Source organism: Onychostoma macrolepis, chromosome 09 (assembly GCF_012432095.1).
Source record: "Onychostoma macrolepis isolate SWU-2019 chromosome 09, ASM1243209v1, whole genome shotgun sequence".
NCBI lineage: Eukaryota > Metazoa > Chordata > Actinopteri > Cypriniformes > Cyprinidae > Onychostoma > Onychostoma macrolepis.
In genome coordinates, this window is record NC_081163.1 from 1621176 (window position 1) to 1638160 (window position 16985).

Consider the following 16985-nt stretch of genomic DNA (forward strand, 5'->3'; position numbering starts at 1 on the left):
ACGAATTTCTACATTTATGGCTGCGACTTTAATTAAAATGAGGGAACAAATTTGTACAATGTAGCCACAATTTACTAAAACAACATGGGAACTATAAATTAATGATTTAATCCATGATTTAATTTAAACGAGGGAAATAATTTGTATGAATTAAGAATGTTTCCTCGCTTTAGTAAATCGTCGCCACAAATTTGTTAAAATGATGGAATGATTAGTACGATACGATTTTGAATTAACGATTACACGCTTAACTAAACCGAGGGAACGAATTCTAAATTCATGATCACGATTTAATTAAAATGACAGAAGGAATTTGTACAATGTTTCATGGCTACAATTTATTAAACCTAGGAATCGAATTCTAAATTCATGGCCATGAAACATACTAATTCGTTCCTTCATTTTAATAAATTCGTGGCCATGAATTTAGAATTAATTCGGAATGAATTCTAAATTCGTGGCTGCGATTTTAACCGAGGGAACAAATTAGTATGACGTCGCCATGATTTACTAAAATTCCGGAAGGAATTCTAAATTCATGGCTAAATTAAAACTAGAGAAGGAATTTGTACATTTACGTGGACACTAATTAATTAATTAATTCTTAACGCTATCCCCCCCTCCCCCCAACATATCGCGCGGAGCTTCGTAAGGACACGATCAGTGTCGTTCTACCTTTACGAAGTTTTTTTTTTTTTGTCCTTCCACACTGAATGTGAAACTACTGTGGTGACCCGCCAATCAAATATTTGGACCAATGAGGTTTCAGCGTGGGCGGAGCTTCTCAACACAACAGTAGAAACCAAGCAACCATCAAAATTTCTCGTCAGATTTAAATAGATGAGAAGGTGAATTTTCGTTAAACGGAGACACTTTTTGTTATCGGATGAACCCTAGTTCATCGCTTTATCGCATCTCGTCTGAATTAGATGCGTTTTCGGTGGACGCGTGATGAATGTAACGTGTTTTTCTAGCGCATTTATCGTATGTCCGTCTACTGAGCTTTGTGTTTGATGACCAGGTTCGATCAGAAACTGATCAGTTAGTTCTGCTGTAAACTTTAAGCTGTGATCGGTGCCTCGTCTTGATGCCATCGCTATTTAAACGCGACTGGTGCGGCGTTAATTTCGTACAGTACGTACTGCACCGTCGTGTGCGTTTGACAATGGACGTTTCTCTTTTTTTTAATCAATAAAACCAATTCTAGTGGGTTTTAATGGAATTTTTTTTAATGCATGGAAAGCGTTGCATTTCTGCGTGCTGTCGGTTTTCTGAAGCCCTTATTGTCTGTGTCAGACTGAGAATTGCGTCGTGATCTTGGCACATCGAGAGATCTGCGGTTGGTCATATGCATGTTCTGACGTGTTTCTGACCTGCTGCCAAAAACGTGGACAAAACTGAATCTCAATGTCTCACATTCAGAGGCTCAAATAAATCACTCTATTTTGATATTATAATCAGCCGTGTTTGATTCATTCAACTTGCATGTGAAACTCCATAACAGAAATGTTGGAATAATTGTCAAAAATTTTGAATAATTAAGATGTTTTAATATTTTTGAAAGAGTCACTTATGTCCACCAAGGCTGCATTTATTTGGTCAAAAATACAGTAAAAATTGTGAAATATTACAATTGTAAAATAGCTGTTTTTTTTTTTTGTGTGTGCAAATGTTAAAACAGCATTTATTTGAAATAGAAATCTTTTGTAACATTATAAATGTCTTTACTGTTACTATATAATTCTTGATCAATAAAATAATTATTTTAAATACTTTTTTTTTTTTTGTATGAGTTTCCAATGATGCTGAAAATTCAGCTTTGCATTGCACATAAATTACATTTAAAAATGTCAACATGGAAAACTCTTTTCAAATTATAATAATATTTCTCAATCGTTACCGTTTTTGATCAAATAAATGCAGTCTTTGTACGCAGAAAAGACTTGATTTAAAAACACTAAAAATCTAAAATATTCCAAACTTTTGTTTTTGCCTTTAGTGTATGTTATATTTTTGCCAAAGTGCCAAAATATCAATTTTGGTCTCTAAATAATGAATTAATTTGTGCCACATTCAGTAAGTCAACCTACCGATTAGACCAAAAAAATGACACACTTCATCTTTAATGACAGCATAAAATGAAGAATGTTTAATAAGTATAATTTAAGTATAAAATGAATAAAACAAGCAGCAACAGCTATGTCTACACAATCTCTATGTGATGTGTAATACTGCATTTTTACAGTGTGATCCTTTGGTGAATGACATTTTAAAGACAAATTCTATTTGCATTTTTGATTCAAACCAAAGTTTTGTACTGAATTATGTTTCAGAGAAACCTTTAACAGCACAAACAGAAGTGATTGATTGATTGATTGATTGTACAGATGCATGAAGGCTTATTTTTCTTTGTGAATCAGAAGTTGGAGAGTATGAGAGCGGGTGTTTGAGGCGGGCGAGATGTTCAGCCTGTAGAAATCTCCAGTGATGCTCCGTTTGGCTTTACATCCTCAAACTCTCGCTGCTCACTGGATATGTGGATTTCTACTGTACTAGACTCTGAATCTATGAGATGAGATGAGAGAGAGAAGACTAGTTAATTTCATCCCTGATGTTGCAATTTTAATGCTGTTTATATTGTGTGTGTGTGTGTGTGTATATATATATATATATATATAACCCATAACCACAAAACCAGTCATAAGGGTACATTTTTTTTAAATTGATATTTAAACAATGAAAAGCAGAATAAATAAGCTTTCCATTGATGTATGGTTTGTTAGGATCGGACAATATTTGAAAATCTGGAATCTGAGGGTGCAAAAAAATCAAAATATTGAGAAAATCGCCTTTAAAGTTGTCCAAATGAAGTTCTTAGCAATGCATATTACTAATCAAAAATTAACTTTTGATATATTTACGGTAGGAAATTTACAAAGTATCTTCATGGAACATGATCTTTACTTAATATACTAATGATTTTTGGCATAAAAGAAAAATGGATAATTTTGACCCATACAATGTATTGTTGGCTATTGCTACAAATATACCTGTGCTGCTTATGACTGCTTTTGTGCTCCAGGGTCACATATATATATATATATATACACACACAGTGGCTTTTAACTCTTAACTGCTTGTGCTTTATTACATCGGCTAAATAGGAAAATCCAATGCATGAACAACATCAGATGTGATGTCAAACCCATAAAAAAAAAATGCTGGTTGGTTTGGTATTTTGTTAAATTACACAGCTAAGACCAATCGTTATTGAGTATTTATATCTTATTTTCCATTTAAAAAATCTCCAAATTACATTTACTTGAGCAGCATCACTCCATTAGATATCAAGACTTAATTTGACATAATTGTGTCTTGAATATTGAGTGTATTTTGTCAGATCTGTTTACATGTTGTAAGTATAAACGCATTTATAACAAGTGACAAAATACACTTGTATACAAGATGCAGTCCATAAAAGTAATTCATAATATCTTATAAAGTGTTGCTTTTCAAGTAAGTTTATCATTTTAATGAAATTTGGATATTTTAAATTGGAAAATAATAATAATAAATAATAAAAAAACAGTTTTAGCAACAACAAAGGATAATTTGGGACGTATTTCTCCTCCTGTGGTAAGTCGATTTATTTTTGCTGTCCTAACTGTGTATGTTTATATGGTTAATAGTGTTAATTATTTACATTTTCTTCCTGTAGATTTGAACCCAAACAGAACAGATCCAGGATTCACCGGCTGAGAACCACTGACATATGAAATATAGATTATTATACATAATATGTAGGCTACATTTATTATTTAGTATTTACACTAGTGGTTCAAAGTCTGGAATGTTTTTAAGATTTATATTTGTAATATATGTAAGATATTTAAGATTTTTTAGTGCATTTGAAAGATGTCTCTTCTGCTCACCAAGGCTGCATTTATTTAATCAAAAATACAGTCGAATTTGTAAAATATCATAACAGTTTAAAACAACTGTTTTCCTACGGTGGCCAAGAGAGCTCGACACACTGCAAATGAAAAAACACCTGCAAATTAAGAAAATACTTGACAACGCGCTGCAAATGCTCACAACGCAAACAAAGAAACGCGAAATAGTCAGAGACCACAGAGTGACGAACATGGCTGGGACATATTTATTAATGTTTTGCTCTGAAAGGTGAGATTTTTCTTTATTTTAACATCCTGATCATATGATTCCTAAATAAGCTGATGAAATACACTATTACTGTAACTGTGAATGTAAGCTAACTTACCTTTACAACTGTCCTTACAAAAAATTACCTTAGCCTATGGTTTTACTATTAAAATGAATTAATTGATACATTTATTATATAAAAAATAAATAAAAACAAAAAATGGTTACTATAGTTAAACCATGCACAAATGAACCGTGCATTTACTACACTAACCATGGTATTTATACAACTGGTTTTACAAATGTAAATCAATGGTTAATTTTCATTTTGAGGGGGGATTTTAATGTCTTTGTTTGTGTTGTGAGCATTTGCTGCACGTGCTGTCAAACTGATGAAGATGTGTTCTTAATATGCTGGTGCTTTTTCTATTTGCATGTGTTTTTTGAAGTTGCAGCGCGTTGAGCTCTCTCGGCCACCGTAGATTTCTATATGAATATATAGTAAAATGTAATTTTTGAATTGATCAAATCTGAATTTTCAGCATCATTACTCCAGTCTTCAGTGTCACATGATCCTTCAGAAATCATTCTAATATGCTGCGACCAGTCAAAAATCATACAACAAAAATAAAAAAATTATACCTTTATTCATCAAGGTTGCACTGAATTGATCAAAAAGTAAAGACAAAGACATTTATAATGTAACAAAACAATGATTTCTATCTAAAAAAAATGTCCTTTTGTACTTTCTATTCATCTGTGGATCTTGAAAAATAAAATGCATCACGGTTTCCACAGAAATATTGTGCAGCACAAGTGTTTTCAACATTGATAATAATCAGAAATGTTTGTTGAGCAGCAAATCAGCATATTAGAATGATTTCTGAAGATCATGTGACACTGAAGACTGGAGTAATGATGCTGAAAATACAGCTGCATCACAGAAATAAATTACAGTTTAAAATATAGATGCAAGCAGAAATTAAAGGGTCAAGCACTGCAGAAGAAAGCAAGGCAGTAAGCATTAGATTAAGTACAACAATAAGTAATTAAAGACATTTGATTTTTGTCAAAATTAAAAATCGTGACTACAATCACTAGTAATATGAAATAAGTGTAAAAAAAAAAATGGCAGACAGGAAGTTCGGCCAGTTATGGCATAATTAGTATTGATATTCTTGGCATGACCATGCGCCAGTGTGTTTATAAAATATGGTATTTTACAACATAATTCAAAATAGCTGATGTCCAAAATGGCCGGCATGAGAAAATTAGATGCTGTTCGACTCTGTATAATGCTTCGAATCTAAAGAGACCAGTTTAGCCAAACCGTTCAGAAGTTATAAGCAAAAATAGGCATTTTCACATCTCCTGACAACTAGGTGGTGCTGTGCCGAAACTGTGCATCTACCCTCAGGTCATGGTTGTTATAACACACACCAAGTTTGGTTTGAATATGCTAAAGCGTTGTGTAGATATAGCCTCACGTCTATTTTGGCATGCTCTTTGCAGGATTCATTTGCGTGTTATTCGAAAATGGTTTGACTAATCTACTTGAATTCCATAACGTTTTGCCAGCATGGTCTGAAGATGATCTGAGCCAATTTTGGTGAAAATCAGACGAACGGTCTAGGATGAGTTTGAAAAAAGTATGTTTTTTTTATATAATTGAAAATTGCAAAAAATGTTGACGCATAGAAATTTACATTTCATTATGCGTAATTTAAATTTCATGGCATAAGCCAAGGAATAAGGGGGGAAATTATTTCTAGACCTTATGGTTCAAATGTTATTAGCTTAAACATGAGCACAACTCTGAACTGTTGGTGGCGCTAGAGAGTTTGAGTTAGTGGCTCCAAATTTGGTGTGTTTAATATTCATACTGTCCTCAATCAGTGTGCCAAATTTCATAAATAATTACCATACGGTTCTATGGGCTGACTCAATACACTGCAAAAAAAAATATTTTCTTCCTTAGTATTTGTCTTGTTTTCTAGTATAAATATCTAAAAATTCTTGAATCAGGATGCATTTACTTGACAAGTAATACGACTTAAGATATTTTGTCTTGTCTTCTGAAATTATTATTCAAGTTCTTGCTTAAAACGAGCAAAAATATCTGCCAATAATAAGAAAAATAATTAATTCAAAGGCTAAACAAGATTATTTTTCTTACCCCATTGGCAGATATTTTTAATTGTTTTAAGCAAAAACTTACAAAATTTGTATAATTTTTTCAGAAAACAAGACATAATATTTTAAGTCATTTTACTTGTCAAGTAAATGCATCTTAATTCCAGAATTTGTAGATATTTATACAAGAAAACAAGACATAAATACTAAGGAAGAAAATCATTTTTTGCAGTGTAGAGGAAGACGATGAAAACTAATGGACGCAATAAATATATTAACACAGAAACCATGTGTTTGAAATTGCAATAATATTTCACAATAATTTTGATCAAATAATTTCAGCCTTGGGGTTCAGAAGAGATTTTCAAAAACTTCGGTAGTTTATAGTCTGTTTATTTCTTACACGTACAAATACAGCTCTGGTCCCATTTGAACATGTATTTTATTTCATAATTTACAGATGTAGCATTCAAACAGCGATCGGCGTCAGCAGCCCGTATAGACAGGTGTGTGTCTGTGTTCCCGCTGCGCTCCGTTACCTTCAGACAGGACACTGATGGCGTCTGAGGGCTGCTGCTGTCCATTGGCGCTCAGGTTCTTCTTGATCTCCTGCACATGGCTTTGGTAGAGCAGCGCCGATCCGGCGACGGGCGTGTAGCCGCCCGCCAGCGACGTGGAGGCCGAATCCCAGGGCAGCTCGCGCCGTCTCTGCCGGCTGAAGTCCACGTTTAGCCCCGTCCAGCCGTGAAACGCCAGCGTGTTGAGGAACCCCTGCATGGGGTTCAGGACTCCCTGCGGACAGAGATGCGTTTAAGGCGAGACACTGCAGGTGAATAGGGTAAAAAAATTGACTAATAGTTATCGCCTTATTTAGGCTACCTAGTTGATTGATTACATTGATAATTGCAAACATTTTTTGTATTACAAGTTTTTTTAAATATGCAAATAAGGCATTATTTAATGAAATAGCATCACATACATCACGGAGACATCTATTTGATGTCTACATTTACATCTACAAGACATTTTTTAGAGTGTTTGCTCATCTGCAATACGTCTGTAGGACGCTTCCTATCAGATGTCAGATAGACGTCTATTAGATGTCTTAAAGATGTTTATGATTTAGAATGTATGTAAAACTGACATCTTACAGACGTCTGTCAGATGTTTGTACACAGCAGATGCTTTCCAGATCAAGTGATCTTTAACAGACATCTTGCAGATGTAAGTCTATGCTATCTGGGTTATTACGTAAATTAAAAATAACGTAATTTAATTACAAAATAAATGTGTGTGTGAGGGGTGGGGGGGGCTTTTAATTCAAAGGCTAAACAAGATTATTTTTCTAAGAAAATAATAGAGGGCTGCATTGGGATTGCAAAGCAAATCTCGCAGGAGAGGGCAGTCAAAAATATAACGCGGGTCCCACTGTCATGTGATTTGGTGCATAACAGAAATACTCACCATTATGAACCACGTGATGAGCGCGGCGTTACGGACGTTCTTCAGATCGCCGGCTTTAACATCGTCCTGCATCTCCAGATAAAACAGCAGACTCTCGTTGATGATGTTGGGCAGCCAGCTGACGTGATGAAGAGCACAGAAAACAGTCCGTTTTTCACTGATTATGTATTCATTATTGATTGAACTCTTTGTGTAAGGGAACCATCAGATTATAAACACTGCAAAAAAATATTTTCTTCCTTAGTATTTATGTTTTCTAGCGTAAATATCTAAATATTCTTGAATCCGGATGCATTTACTTGACAACTAAAATGATTTAAGATATTCTGTCTTGTCTTCTGAAAATATTATTCTAATTTTATTAGTTTTTGCTTAAAATTAGCAAAAATATCTGGCAATGGGGTAAGAAAAATCATCTTAATTGGCAGATATTTTTACTTGTTTTAAGCAAAAACTACACTGTCAAAAATAAAAAGTTGAGAAAACGTAAAAGTTTAAGGCAACAAGCTTCAACAGATTTTTGACTTTTCTCAACTCGTTTTCAGTTTATACAACAAAAAGTTGAGAAAACGCACAAATCTGCTGAAGCTGGTTGCCTTAAACTTTAAGTTTTCTCAACTTTTTATTTTTTACAGTGTAACAAAATTTGGATAATGTTATCGGAAAACAAGACAATATTTTAAGCCATTTTACTTGTCAAGTATGCATCTTAATTCCAGAATTTGTAGATATTTATACAAGAAAACAAGACAAAAAGGAAGAAAATCATTTTTTGCAGTGAAACCGTTTTGCGTTCACGACTGTGATCTGACTGTTCTCTTGAAGAGTTTCTTACCAAATGACGAAGACCAGCATGATCTTAAAGAAGCGTATTTTGATCTCAGATCCGAGTCGTCTCTCGTTCTCGGTGTAGATTCCCTGTTGACCCTTCAGCAGCGACGTCACTGCATTAAAACAGACAGACACGAGATTATCTGAGATAAATCACATCCGGAGTCATGTATGAACTCAATTAGTGTAGGACTTACTTTAAAACTATTTTCACTCAGAAATCACTAGTAAAATTTGCTGAAAATGGTCATCCCAGATGTAGATGAGTTTGTTTCTTCATCAGATTTGGAGAAATGTAGCATTGCATCAGTGTCTCACCAATGGATCCTCCGCAGTGAATGGGTGCCGTCAGAATGAGAGTCCAAACAGATAAAAAAAAGTGAATCTGCTGTTGTCTCTCACATCAAAATCCAGCCACATATGTTTTTAGAGCTGTTTTGGCTTGTAAACGGTGCTTGATCTGTGCAGATTTCTCTCCTGATTCAGACTACACCACTTTTTCACTGCAGGAAGCATTATTATGGATTATGGACTTGTATTTTAGTAAAAAAAAAAAACGTCTTGATAGATATGTTTCAGCTTTTGTCTTCTCAAGATGTTAACTGATGGACTGGAGTGGTGTGGATTATTGTGATGTTTTTATCAGCTGTTTGGACTCTCATTCTGACGGCACCCATTCACTGCAGAGCATCCATTGCTGAGACACTGATGCAGAGACACATTTCTACAAACCTGATGAAGAAACAAACTCGTATTGGATGATCTGAGGGTGAGCACATTTTCAGCTAGTGTTCATTTATAACCTGAACTATTTGTTTTAAGCTAAACTGATCTTTTATCTTCTACTCACCTGCAGATACGGTCCGTGTGAACAGCACTGGATTGACGAGGAGCACCAGCAGCATGGGAGCGTATGTGGTGATGTAGTGAGGAATGGCGTGCTGAAGGCCGTTCTCACAGCTCACATGACAAACACATTCAGGTCAGATCACATTCACATTCATGCATTTGGCAGCTGCTTTTATCCAAAGTGACTTACATTGCATTGAAGGTTTGCATGTATTAGTTCATGCATTTACTGGGAATCAAACCCCTGACCTTGGAGTTGCTCATTTGCATATTAAATATGCAACACATATCTTTATAATTTTTTACACACTGAAAAATAATTGGTGTAGGATTTGCTTTAACACCAATTTTCACAAAAATTGCTAGTAAATTTCACAAATAATTAGAAAGTAAGTAACATGAATTTGTGTTTTTATTTTATTTAGATTTATAACATTTTAAGGTTTTTTTTCTATTGTAATGAATAATAATGTGTTATTTAGAAGACTTTTATAGTAACACATTGAATTAAACATGAATTTGTGATTTAAAAAACTTATATGAAAGTTTCACTTTTTGAAATAAGGTACAAAAAATAATGAATTTTTCACGATATTCAAATTTTTGCGCTGCACCTATATATATAGCTAGATAGATAGATAGATAGATTTATAACATTATAATGTTTTCTTTTCTATTGTAATGAATAATAATGTGTTATTTAGAAGAGTTTTATAGTAACACATTGAATTAAACACGATTTTGTGAATATTTTAAAGATTTATAACATTTTAAGGTTTTCTTTCCACTGTAATGAATAATAATTTGCTAATTAGAATACTTTTATTTGTGAGCTTAAATGCATGCTTACGTAATTCATGTGCCTCTATTTTGGAATTTAAAAACTTTATTTACCTATTTAGACATTATTGTTTTTCATTTTGTTTAGTATTTATTTATTTTTAATTTTGAAGTAGAAAGGCTGAAATAGTATTTTCTTGTAAAATCTACTCCAATAATCCTTATTTTATTTATAATTATTTTTAAATAATATTTAAAAACACACATATATATATATATATATATATATATATATATATATATATATATATATATATATATATATATATATATATATATATATATATATAGGGGTCATATCATAATTTTTTTTTTTTTAAATTAATTTATTATTGAATTAATGAGGTCCACATAAGTTTAGTAAAGTTTTTGGCATCAAAACCATATTTCATATTATTTTTCACAGCACTTTTAAGAGCTTTGGAATGAAACAGTGTGATCCTGAGGCGGTTTAATCAGTGTTTACCTGGATATGGAGGGGTAGTAAAGCATGGCGACTCCCTCCACACACAGCAGCAGCGTCAGACCCCACGTGATCATGTGATACAGGACGATCGTGCTGAAACACACAACACACATCAGCATCTGCTGCAGCGCTCAGAGACACAGGTGCATGATGAGACGCACCTGATGCCCGCCGAGCGCTTCACCACCAGGAAGACGTCCACCGCGTAACAGAAGGTCCACCAGAAGGAGGCGCTGAAGAACAGCTGGATCCACATCTGCAGAGACACAAACCAGACCTCATATGTGTCCCTGGAGCACAGAAGCAGTCATAAGCAGCACAGGTATATTTGTAGCAATAGCCAACAATACATTGTATGGGTCGAAATTATAGATTTTTCTTTCATGCCAAAAATCATTAGGATATTAAATAAAGATCATGTTCCTTAAAGATATTTTGTAAATATATTTTTTGATAAGTAATATGCATTGCTAAGAACTTAATTTGGACAAATTTCAGATGATAAATCTCCAAAAATTGACCCTTATGACTGGTTTCGTGGTCCCAGGTCACATATCTGTTTTTTGTCTAATGGTATTATACTGTAAGTCCATCTCATGCTCATGTTTGTTTGATGTATGATTTATCTGTCTGAATTATATGTAGTGGTTTTCTCACCGCGCCGCCGACACAAAACACCTGCGGCCAGACGTCAGTGCCGTTCCCAGCAGAAACCCTGCTGATCAGATCCGGAAAACCCAGCCAGACGGACGAGCGGACCACCATTCCTGCACAGAGCACTCCGGTCACCACAAACACACTGGACAACACTCACTTCTACAGTGTGTTATTTGAAATGTGAAAGATTATCGTGAACCTAATAACAGATTGTCCCACTTCTTCCTCAGGCTTCAGCTTCATGAACAGCTCTCTCTGATAAAAGCTCTGGAATAAACACTTCTGAGAACAGCATGTGTGTTCTGACACTTATTAAACATCTCAGTATTTAATACAACTTTGGACATTTTTGGAGTATTGATTGATCAAATTTAGCTGAAAACAGAGTATATGGAAATAAAAGGCAGTATGGTTTTAGTCTTTATTCCCTTTGTATAAATAATATATTTTATTATAATGCTTAATATATAATATTTTGTTTTGTTCACTTTTAACATGAATTTACACTGTAAATATAAAAATTCAACAATTAAAAATATATAAAATGTACAAATAAAAATATAAGCATACAATTTTACTATTACACACACTTTTTAAAGTAAAATATATTATTTATATAGAGAAAGAAAGTAAAGACTAAAAGCATACTGGCTTTTATTTCCTTATAAAAATATTACAAATAAATCCATAAATTAAAATAATCATTTCTTACATAGTTAAGTAAAGGTTAGATAATAATGTAATATTTTTATCTGTATATGTATTTATTATATTAATTATTATTCTATTAATATTTTAATAATATAGTCATTTTATTGTTTTGTCAACTGTTAATGTATTTACAATGTGAATATTAAAATGTACAACTGAAAATACAAAATGTAAAAAATAAAAATAGAAACTTACAATTTTACAATTGTTGTTATTTATATATATATATATATAGAGAGAGAGAGAGAGAGAGAGAGAGAGTAATATATATGCGCACACTAAAACCGCTGGGTTGAGACCGCTGGGTGAGGACGGGTTTGAATTTTGGGTTGAATATTGGTCTTTATCTATGACTCAGCGGCGCTGGACGTGAAAGAGAGCATGCAAGCCGCCATTTTCTCAGCATCTTCAGATGGAAGCGAGTGAAAGACGGTTTATGGTAAGTAAAGATTAAAATTAAAGTCATTATTCATCGTTTGAGTCCGGTAGTATTTTGAGATTTCATGGAAGGAGGAACTAGTCCGAAAAGAGCTTATGTTGAACCGTACCCGGACGCGGGTCCTAACGCCTCTTTTACTGAAGGAAGAGGTGCTTTTTATATAACGTCAGCGAGTGTCTTATGTGATGTTTACATACGATTTTACAATGTTTACAATTTTTTGAGGTGTTAATAGAGGGTTATGAATATATTTACATGTTAATTCGTTATCTTCTTTTTCGCGGTTAAACTGAATGTAGTTTCCTCAAGGAAACGGCGTTATGTAATAAAGGCTAGCATAATTATTTTGAGGCTGATGAAGTGATAATCGTTAAAAGTTTTTTGCATGTAATTTTTCAGACTTGTGTGAGGACGCGATTTTCTCAGCTTCTTCGGAAGAGAGGGAAAGACAGTTAAGGCAAATAAACTTCATAATTCCATCATATTATCTTTTTTTTAAATTATTATTATTTTTTTACCAGGAGTAAAAGAATCTTTGTTTTTGTAGATGTTGAAAGCCAGAGACATAGGAGAGCATCATTCTTTTGAGATGGATATGAGTTATTTTTAGAAAATAAATGTTTCTGTTGTCTCCTGCCTGTTTACTTCAGTATGATTGCGTGTTCATATTTTATGTAAACCATTGATGTCTGTGTTTTTCATTGCAGAACTCAAACCAACTTTGGAGTTGTCTGATTTGGAGAGTCATCATTCTTGGTCTTCCTTTCTTAAAGGAATAGTTCACACAAAAAAATCATTTGCTGATGGGTCTTCATCATGACTACATCAGTTATGCTGAAGAGATCATGAACACTGGCAGTGATGCATGATCTGTATTCATGGACTATGAAACAAACTGTAAGTGTATAATTTGTAAAAACAAAATGTTAAATGCTTGTTCTGTGTTTAGTAGAAATGGTCATTCATACACATGCTCACATATGCTTCTGATAAATGTTATAATATCAGTGTTGATTTTCTGTCATGTCAGAATAATAGTGTTTTTTCATAATATTTTTATACAATATATAAAATTTACCAAAAAAGTCAAATTTGATATTAAAAGTTATATTCAACAAATGTTCAATCCTTTATTTATAAACTCTAGCTGTTCTTCTTACATGCACGTTACTTTTGACTGTTTTCTCTTGTTTTTAATAAATATTTACCTTTTGATAGTTATTCTGTGTGTGTCAAAGTGATTTTAAAATGAACAAGATTTGTAGGTTTAATGTTTAGCTCGATTTGGGTTCATTTTAGCCTAGCAATGTAGTCATTTTAAACCATAAAAAAGCAACCCAAATTTGCCAGATAGAGCACGTAAAATCTAACAAAAGTTCACTTTATTTATAATGAGCTTCTGAAGCAGACGGACTGACCCAGATCCTGGTGAGTGTGTGTGTGTGTGTGTGTGTGTGTGTGTGTTTTGTGAAAAGTCAGGACATAGATGTGTATAATGACGAGGGTATGACAGGTATTACAAGGTGAAGGTGGCATCTCAGGACATTGACCCATGTCCCCACTTTTCAAAACGCTTATAAATCACTCAGAATGAGGTTTTTTTGGGGAAAGTTGAAATGCACAGTCTCCTGTAAGGGGTAGGTTTAGGTGTAGGGTTGGTGTAGGACAATAGCACATACAGTAAGTACAGTATAAAAACCATTACGCCTATGAAGAGTCCCCACTTTTCACAAAAACAAACGTGTGTGTGTGTGTCTGTAGTGAGTGTGTGTGTGTGTTCACCTGCGCAGCCCAGCAGGTCGCAGACGCTGATGATGAAGAGGATCCGGAGCGAGGAGGCTGGTTTGTGTGGAGGAGCGTGTCTGAAGGGCCGGTGTTTGGGCAGCAGCTGGAGGCCGGTGAGAGCGAGGCTCAGAGCGGCGCTGCAGGAGCAGATCCCGCTGAAGAACCGAGGCTGGAAGCCGGTGATGAACTCGGTCGCAGGGTCACGGTTTGGGCAGCAGAAGGTCTCCAGCCGCGGAGAGGCCATGATGAAGCTCTGCCGGAGAACAGGAGGAGAAGAGAAAAGAAGAGAGAAAGTCTTTCATGACTCTGAGCTGCGACTCAATCACGAGCTCCAGCATCATGTGCTTCGGGTTAATCTGGAGAACAAGAAACAGAGCCCAGAGAACTCTTGTGATGTGTGTGTGTGTGTGTGTGTGTGTGTGTGTGTGTGTGTGTGTGTGTGAGTGAGTAAGTGTGTGTGTGTGTGAGAGAGAGAGTGTGTGTGTGTGTGTGTGTGTGTGTGTGTGTGAGTGAGTGAGTAAGTGTGTGTGTGTGTGTGTGTGTGTGTGAGAGAGAGAGTGTGTGTGTGTGTGTGTGTGTGTGTGTGTGTGTGTGTGTGTGTGTGTGTGAGTGAGTGAGTAAGTGTGTGTGTGTGTGTGAGAGAGAGAGAGTGTGTGTGTGTGTGTGAGTGAGTGAGTAAGTGTGTGTGTGAGAGAGTGTGTGTGTGTGTGTGTGTGTGTGAGAGAGAGGAGTGTGTGTGTGAGTGAGTGTGTGTGTGAGAGAGAGTGTGTGTGTGTGTGTGTGTGTGTGTGAGTGAGTGAGTGAGTGAGTGAGTGTGTGTGAGAGAGAGAGAGAGAGTGTGTGTGTGTGTGTGTGTGTGTGTGTGTGTGTGTGTGCGTGCGTGCGTGCGTGTGTGCACGTTTTTGTGACAAATGAGGACATATATGTGTATAATGACAAGGGTATGACAGGTATTACAAGGTGAAGGTGACTTTTCAGGACATTACTCCATGTCCCCACTTTTCAAAACGCTTATAAATCACACAGAATGGAGTGTATTGAAAATCTGAAATAGCAGAAAGTCTCCTGTAAGGGGTAGGTTTAGGTGTAGGGTTGGTGTAGGACAATAGCACATACAGTAAGTACAGTATAAAAACCATTACGCCTATGGAATGTCCCCACTTTTCACAAAAACAAACAAGTGTGTGTGTGTGTGTGTGTGTGTGTTTCATATTCATGTCAGAAAAATGATCAGTAGGCTACCAGGGCAGTCCTAAATGATGGTTACTCTGAATTCATGAGATGTCTTCTATCAACAAAAAGTCAAGCCAAGGTAGTGAAACTATTTAAAATTCACGCCTATTTTCAATTATATTGCAATATTATGATGTAAGAAACAAACTGATATGGAATATATATCTATCTATCTATATCTATATCTATATATATAAAATTAACCTTTTTGAAGTGTTACATAAAAGAAACAAAGTAGGCTAATATGACTTACAGTTTTATAAATAATTACTCATTTTTTATGAAATGTAAACATTGTGGTATTGGGATAAAATAAACATGATTTACACTTTTAAAAATATAAAATTTCACTTTGTAACAAGTGTAAAAATTGTGATATTATGATCAAAGAACTAGAAACTAATATGATTTACACTAAAAAAATATCAAATTTTTAGTGTAAACACGAATTGTTATATTATGATACAACAAACAAACTATGATTTACACTTTAAAACAGCTATTTTTTAACATTATGATAAAATAATGATATTATGATAAAATAAATATGATATACACTTAAAAAAAACTTTTTAAATAAGTTTAAAACTGTGATATGGTAAAAGAAGCAAATATGATTTACACTTTCAATAATAAAATATTTGTAAGTCATTTTAATATTATGATCAAATAAACAAACTAATGATTTACACTTAAAAACAACAAAAAACTTTTTTACCAAATGTAAACATTGTAATATGATAAAATAATCAAACTAATATGATTTACACTTTTTTAATACAGTAAAACATTGTGACATAATGATAAAAGAAACAAACTAATATCATTTACACTTTTAAAAATGAAAAATAACTTAAGTGTAAACATTGTGTGTATGTATATATACATACATATATATTATTTACATATTATGTAAGTTGTTTTATTACACATCAAGTTGAACTAAATGAAAATGAAATGTTGCCTTGGCAACTAGCTGAAAGATATTTTTTTATTATTTGGGTTAATATTTAATTTTACGTCAAGTAACAAACTTTTTTTTTTTTTTAGTTTTAGTTACCTATAATAACCCTGGTGTAAATCATATTAGTTAGCAATTTAGTTTCTCTTATCCTAATATCACAATGAAGTTGAAAATATTAATTATATTTTATATAAAAGGCATCTCTTATGAATTCAGAGCAACCATCATATAGGACTGACCTTGTATTTATCATTTTTAATGCGTGTGTGTGTTATAACCACATATCACGTCTAAATGCAGAAATGTAAATGTAACACAGTGGCTTGTTGCTTTAATAAACCAGCAGCAAGACAATAAAATGCATTCATGTTCAGTAAATATTCATATAGTTTTCCTAGAGAGGAAGCAGGAGAGAGTTTGTCATGGATCCGCTCCTCGATCAATCGCACCTG

General features: G+C 34.0%; 1 protein-coding gene and 3 long non-coding RNA genes across 4 annotated transcripts; 3 read left to right on the plus strand and 1 right to left on the minus strand.

The window, feature by feature from the left end:
* Positions 1–467: 467 nt before the first annotated feature.
* On the minus strand, positions 468–14713 carry gpr143 (G protein-coupled receptor 143). The gene is made up of 9 exons (XM_058786580.1): positions 14334–14713; positions 11402–11511; positions 10906–11000; positions 10745–10837; positions 9440–9549; positions 8594–8702; positions 7759–7876; positions 6834–7086; positions 468–2565 (listed from the first exon to the last, which is right to left on the minus strand). The coding sequence occupies exons 1-9, from the start codon at positions 14578–14580 to the stop codon at positions 2465–2467; spliced, it is 1236 nt and encodes a 411-aa protein (XP_058642563.1). The 5' UTR covers positions 14581–14713; the 3' UTR covers positions 468–2464.
* On the plus strand, positions 3397–6867 carry LOC131546738 (uncharacterized). Its single transcript, XR_009272772.1, has 3 exons — positions 3397–3636; positions 3719–3800; positions 6755–6867. It is a non-coding gene; the product is annotated as an uncharacterized LOC131546738 (long non-coding RNA).
* On the plus strand, positions 9270–10807 carry LOC131546739 (uncharacterized). Its single transcript, XR_009272773.1, has 3 exons — positions 9270–9358; positions 9446–9571; positions 10685–10807. It is a non-coding gene; the product is annotated as an uncharacterized LOC131546739 (long non-coding RNA).
* On the plus strand, positions 12448–14467 carry LOC131546737 (uncharacterized). Its single transcript, XR_009272771.1, has 3 exons — positions 12448–12551; positions 13259–13448; positions 14313–14467. It is a non-coding gene; the product is annotated as an uncharacterized LOC131546737 (long non-coding RNA).
* Positions 14714–16985: the final 2272 nt, after the last annotated feature.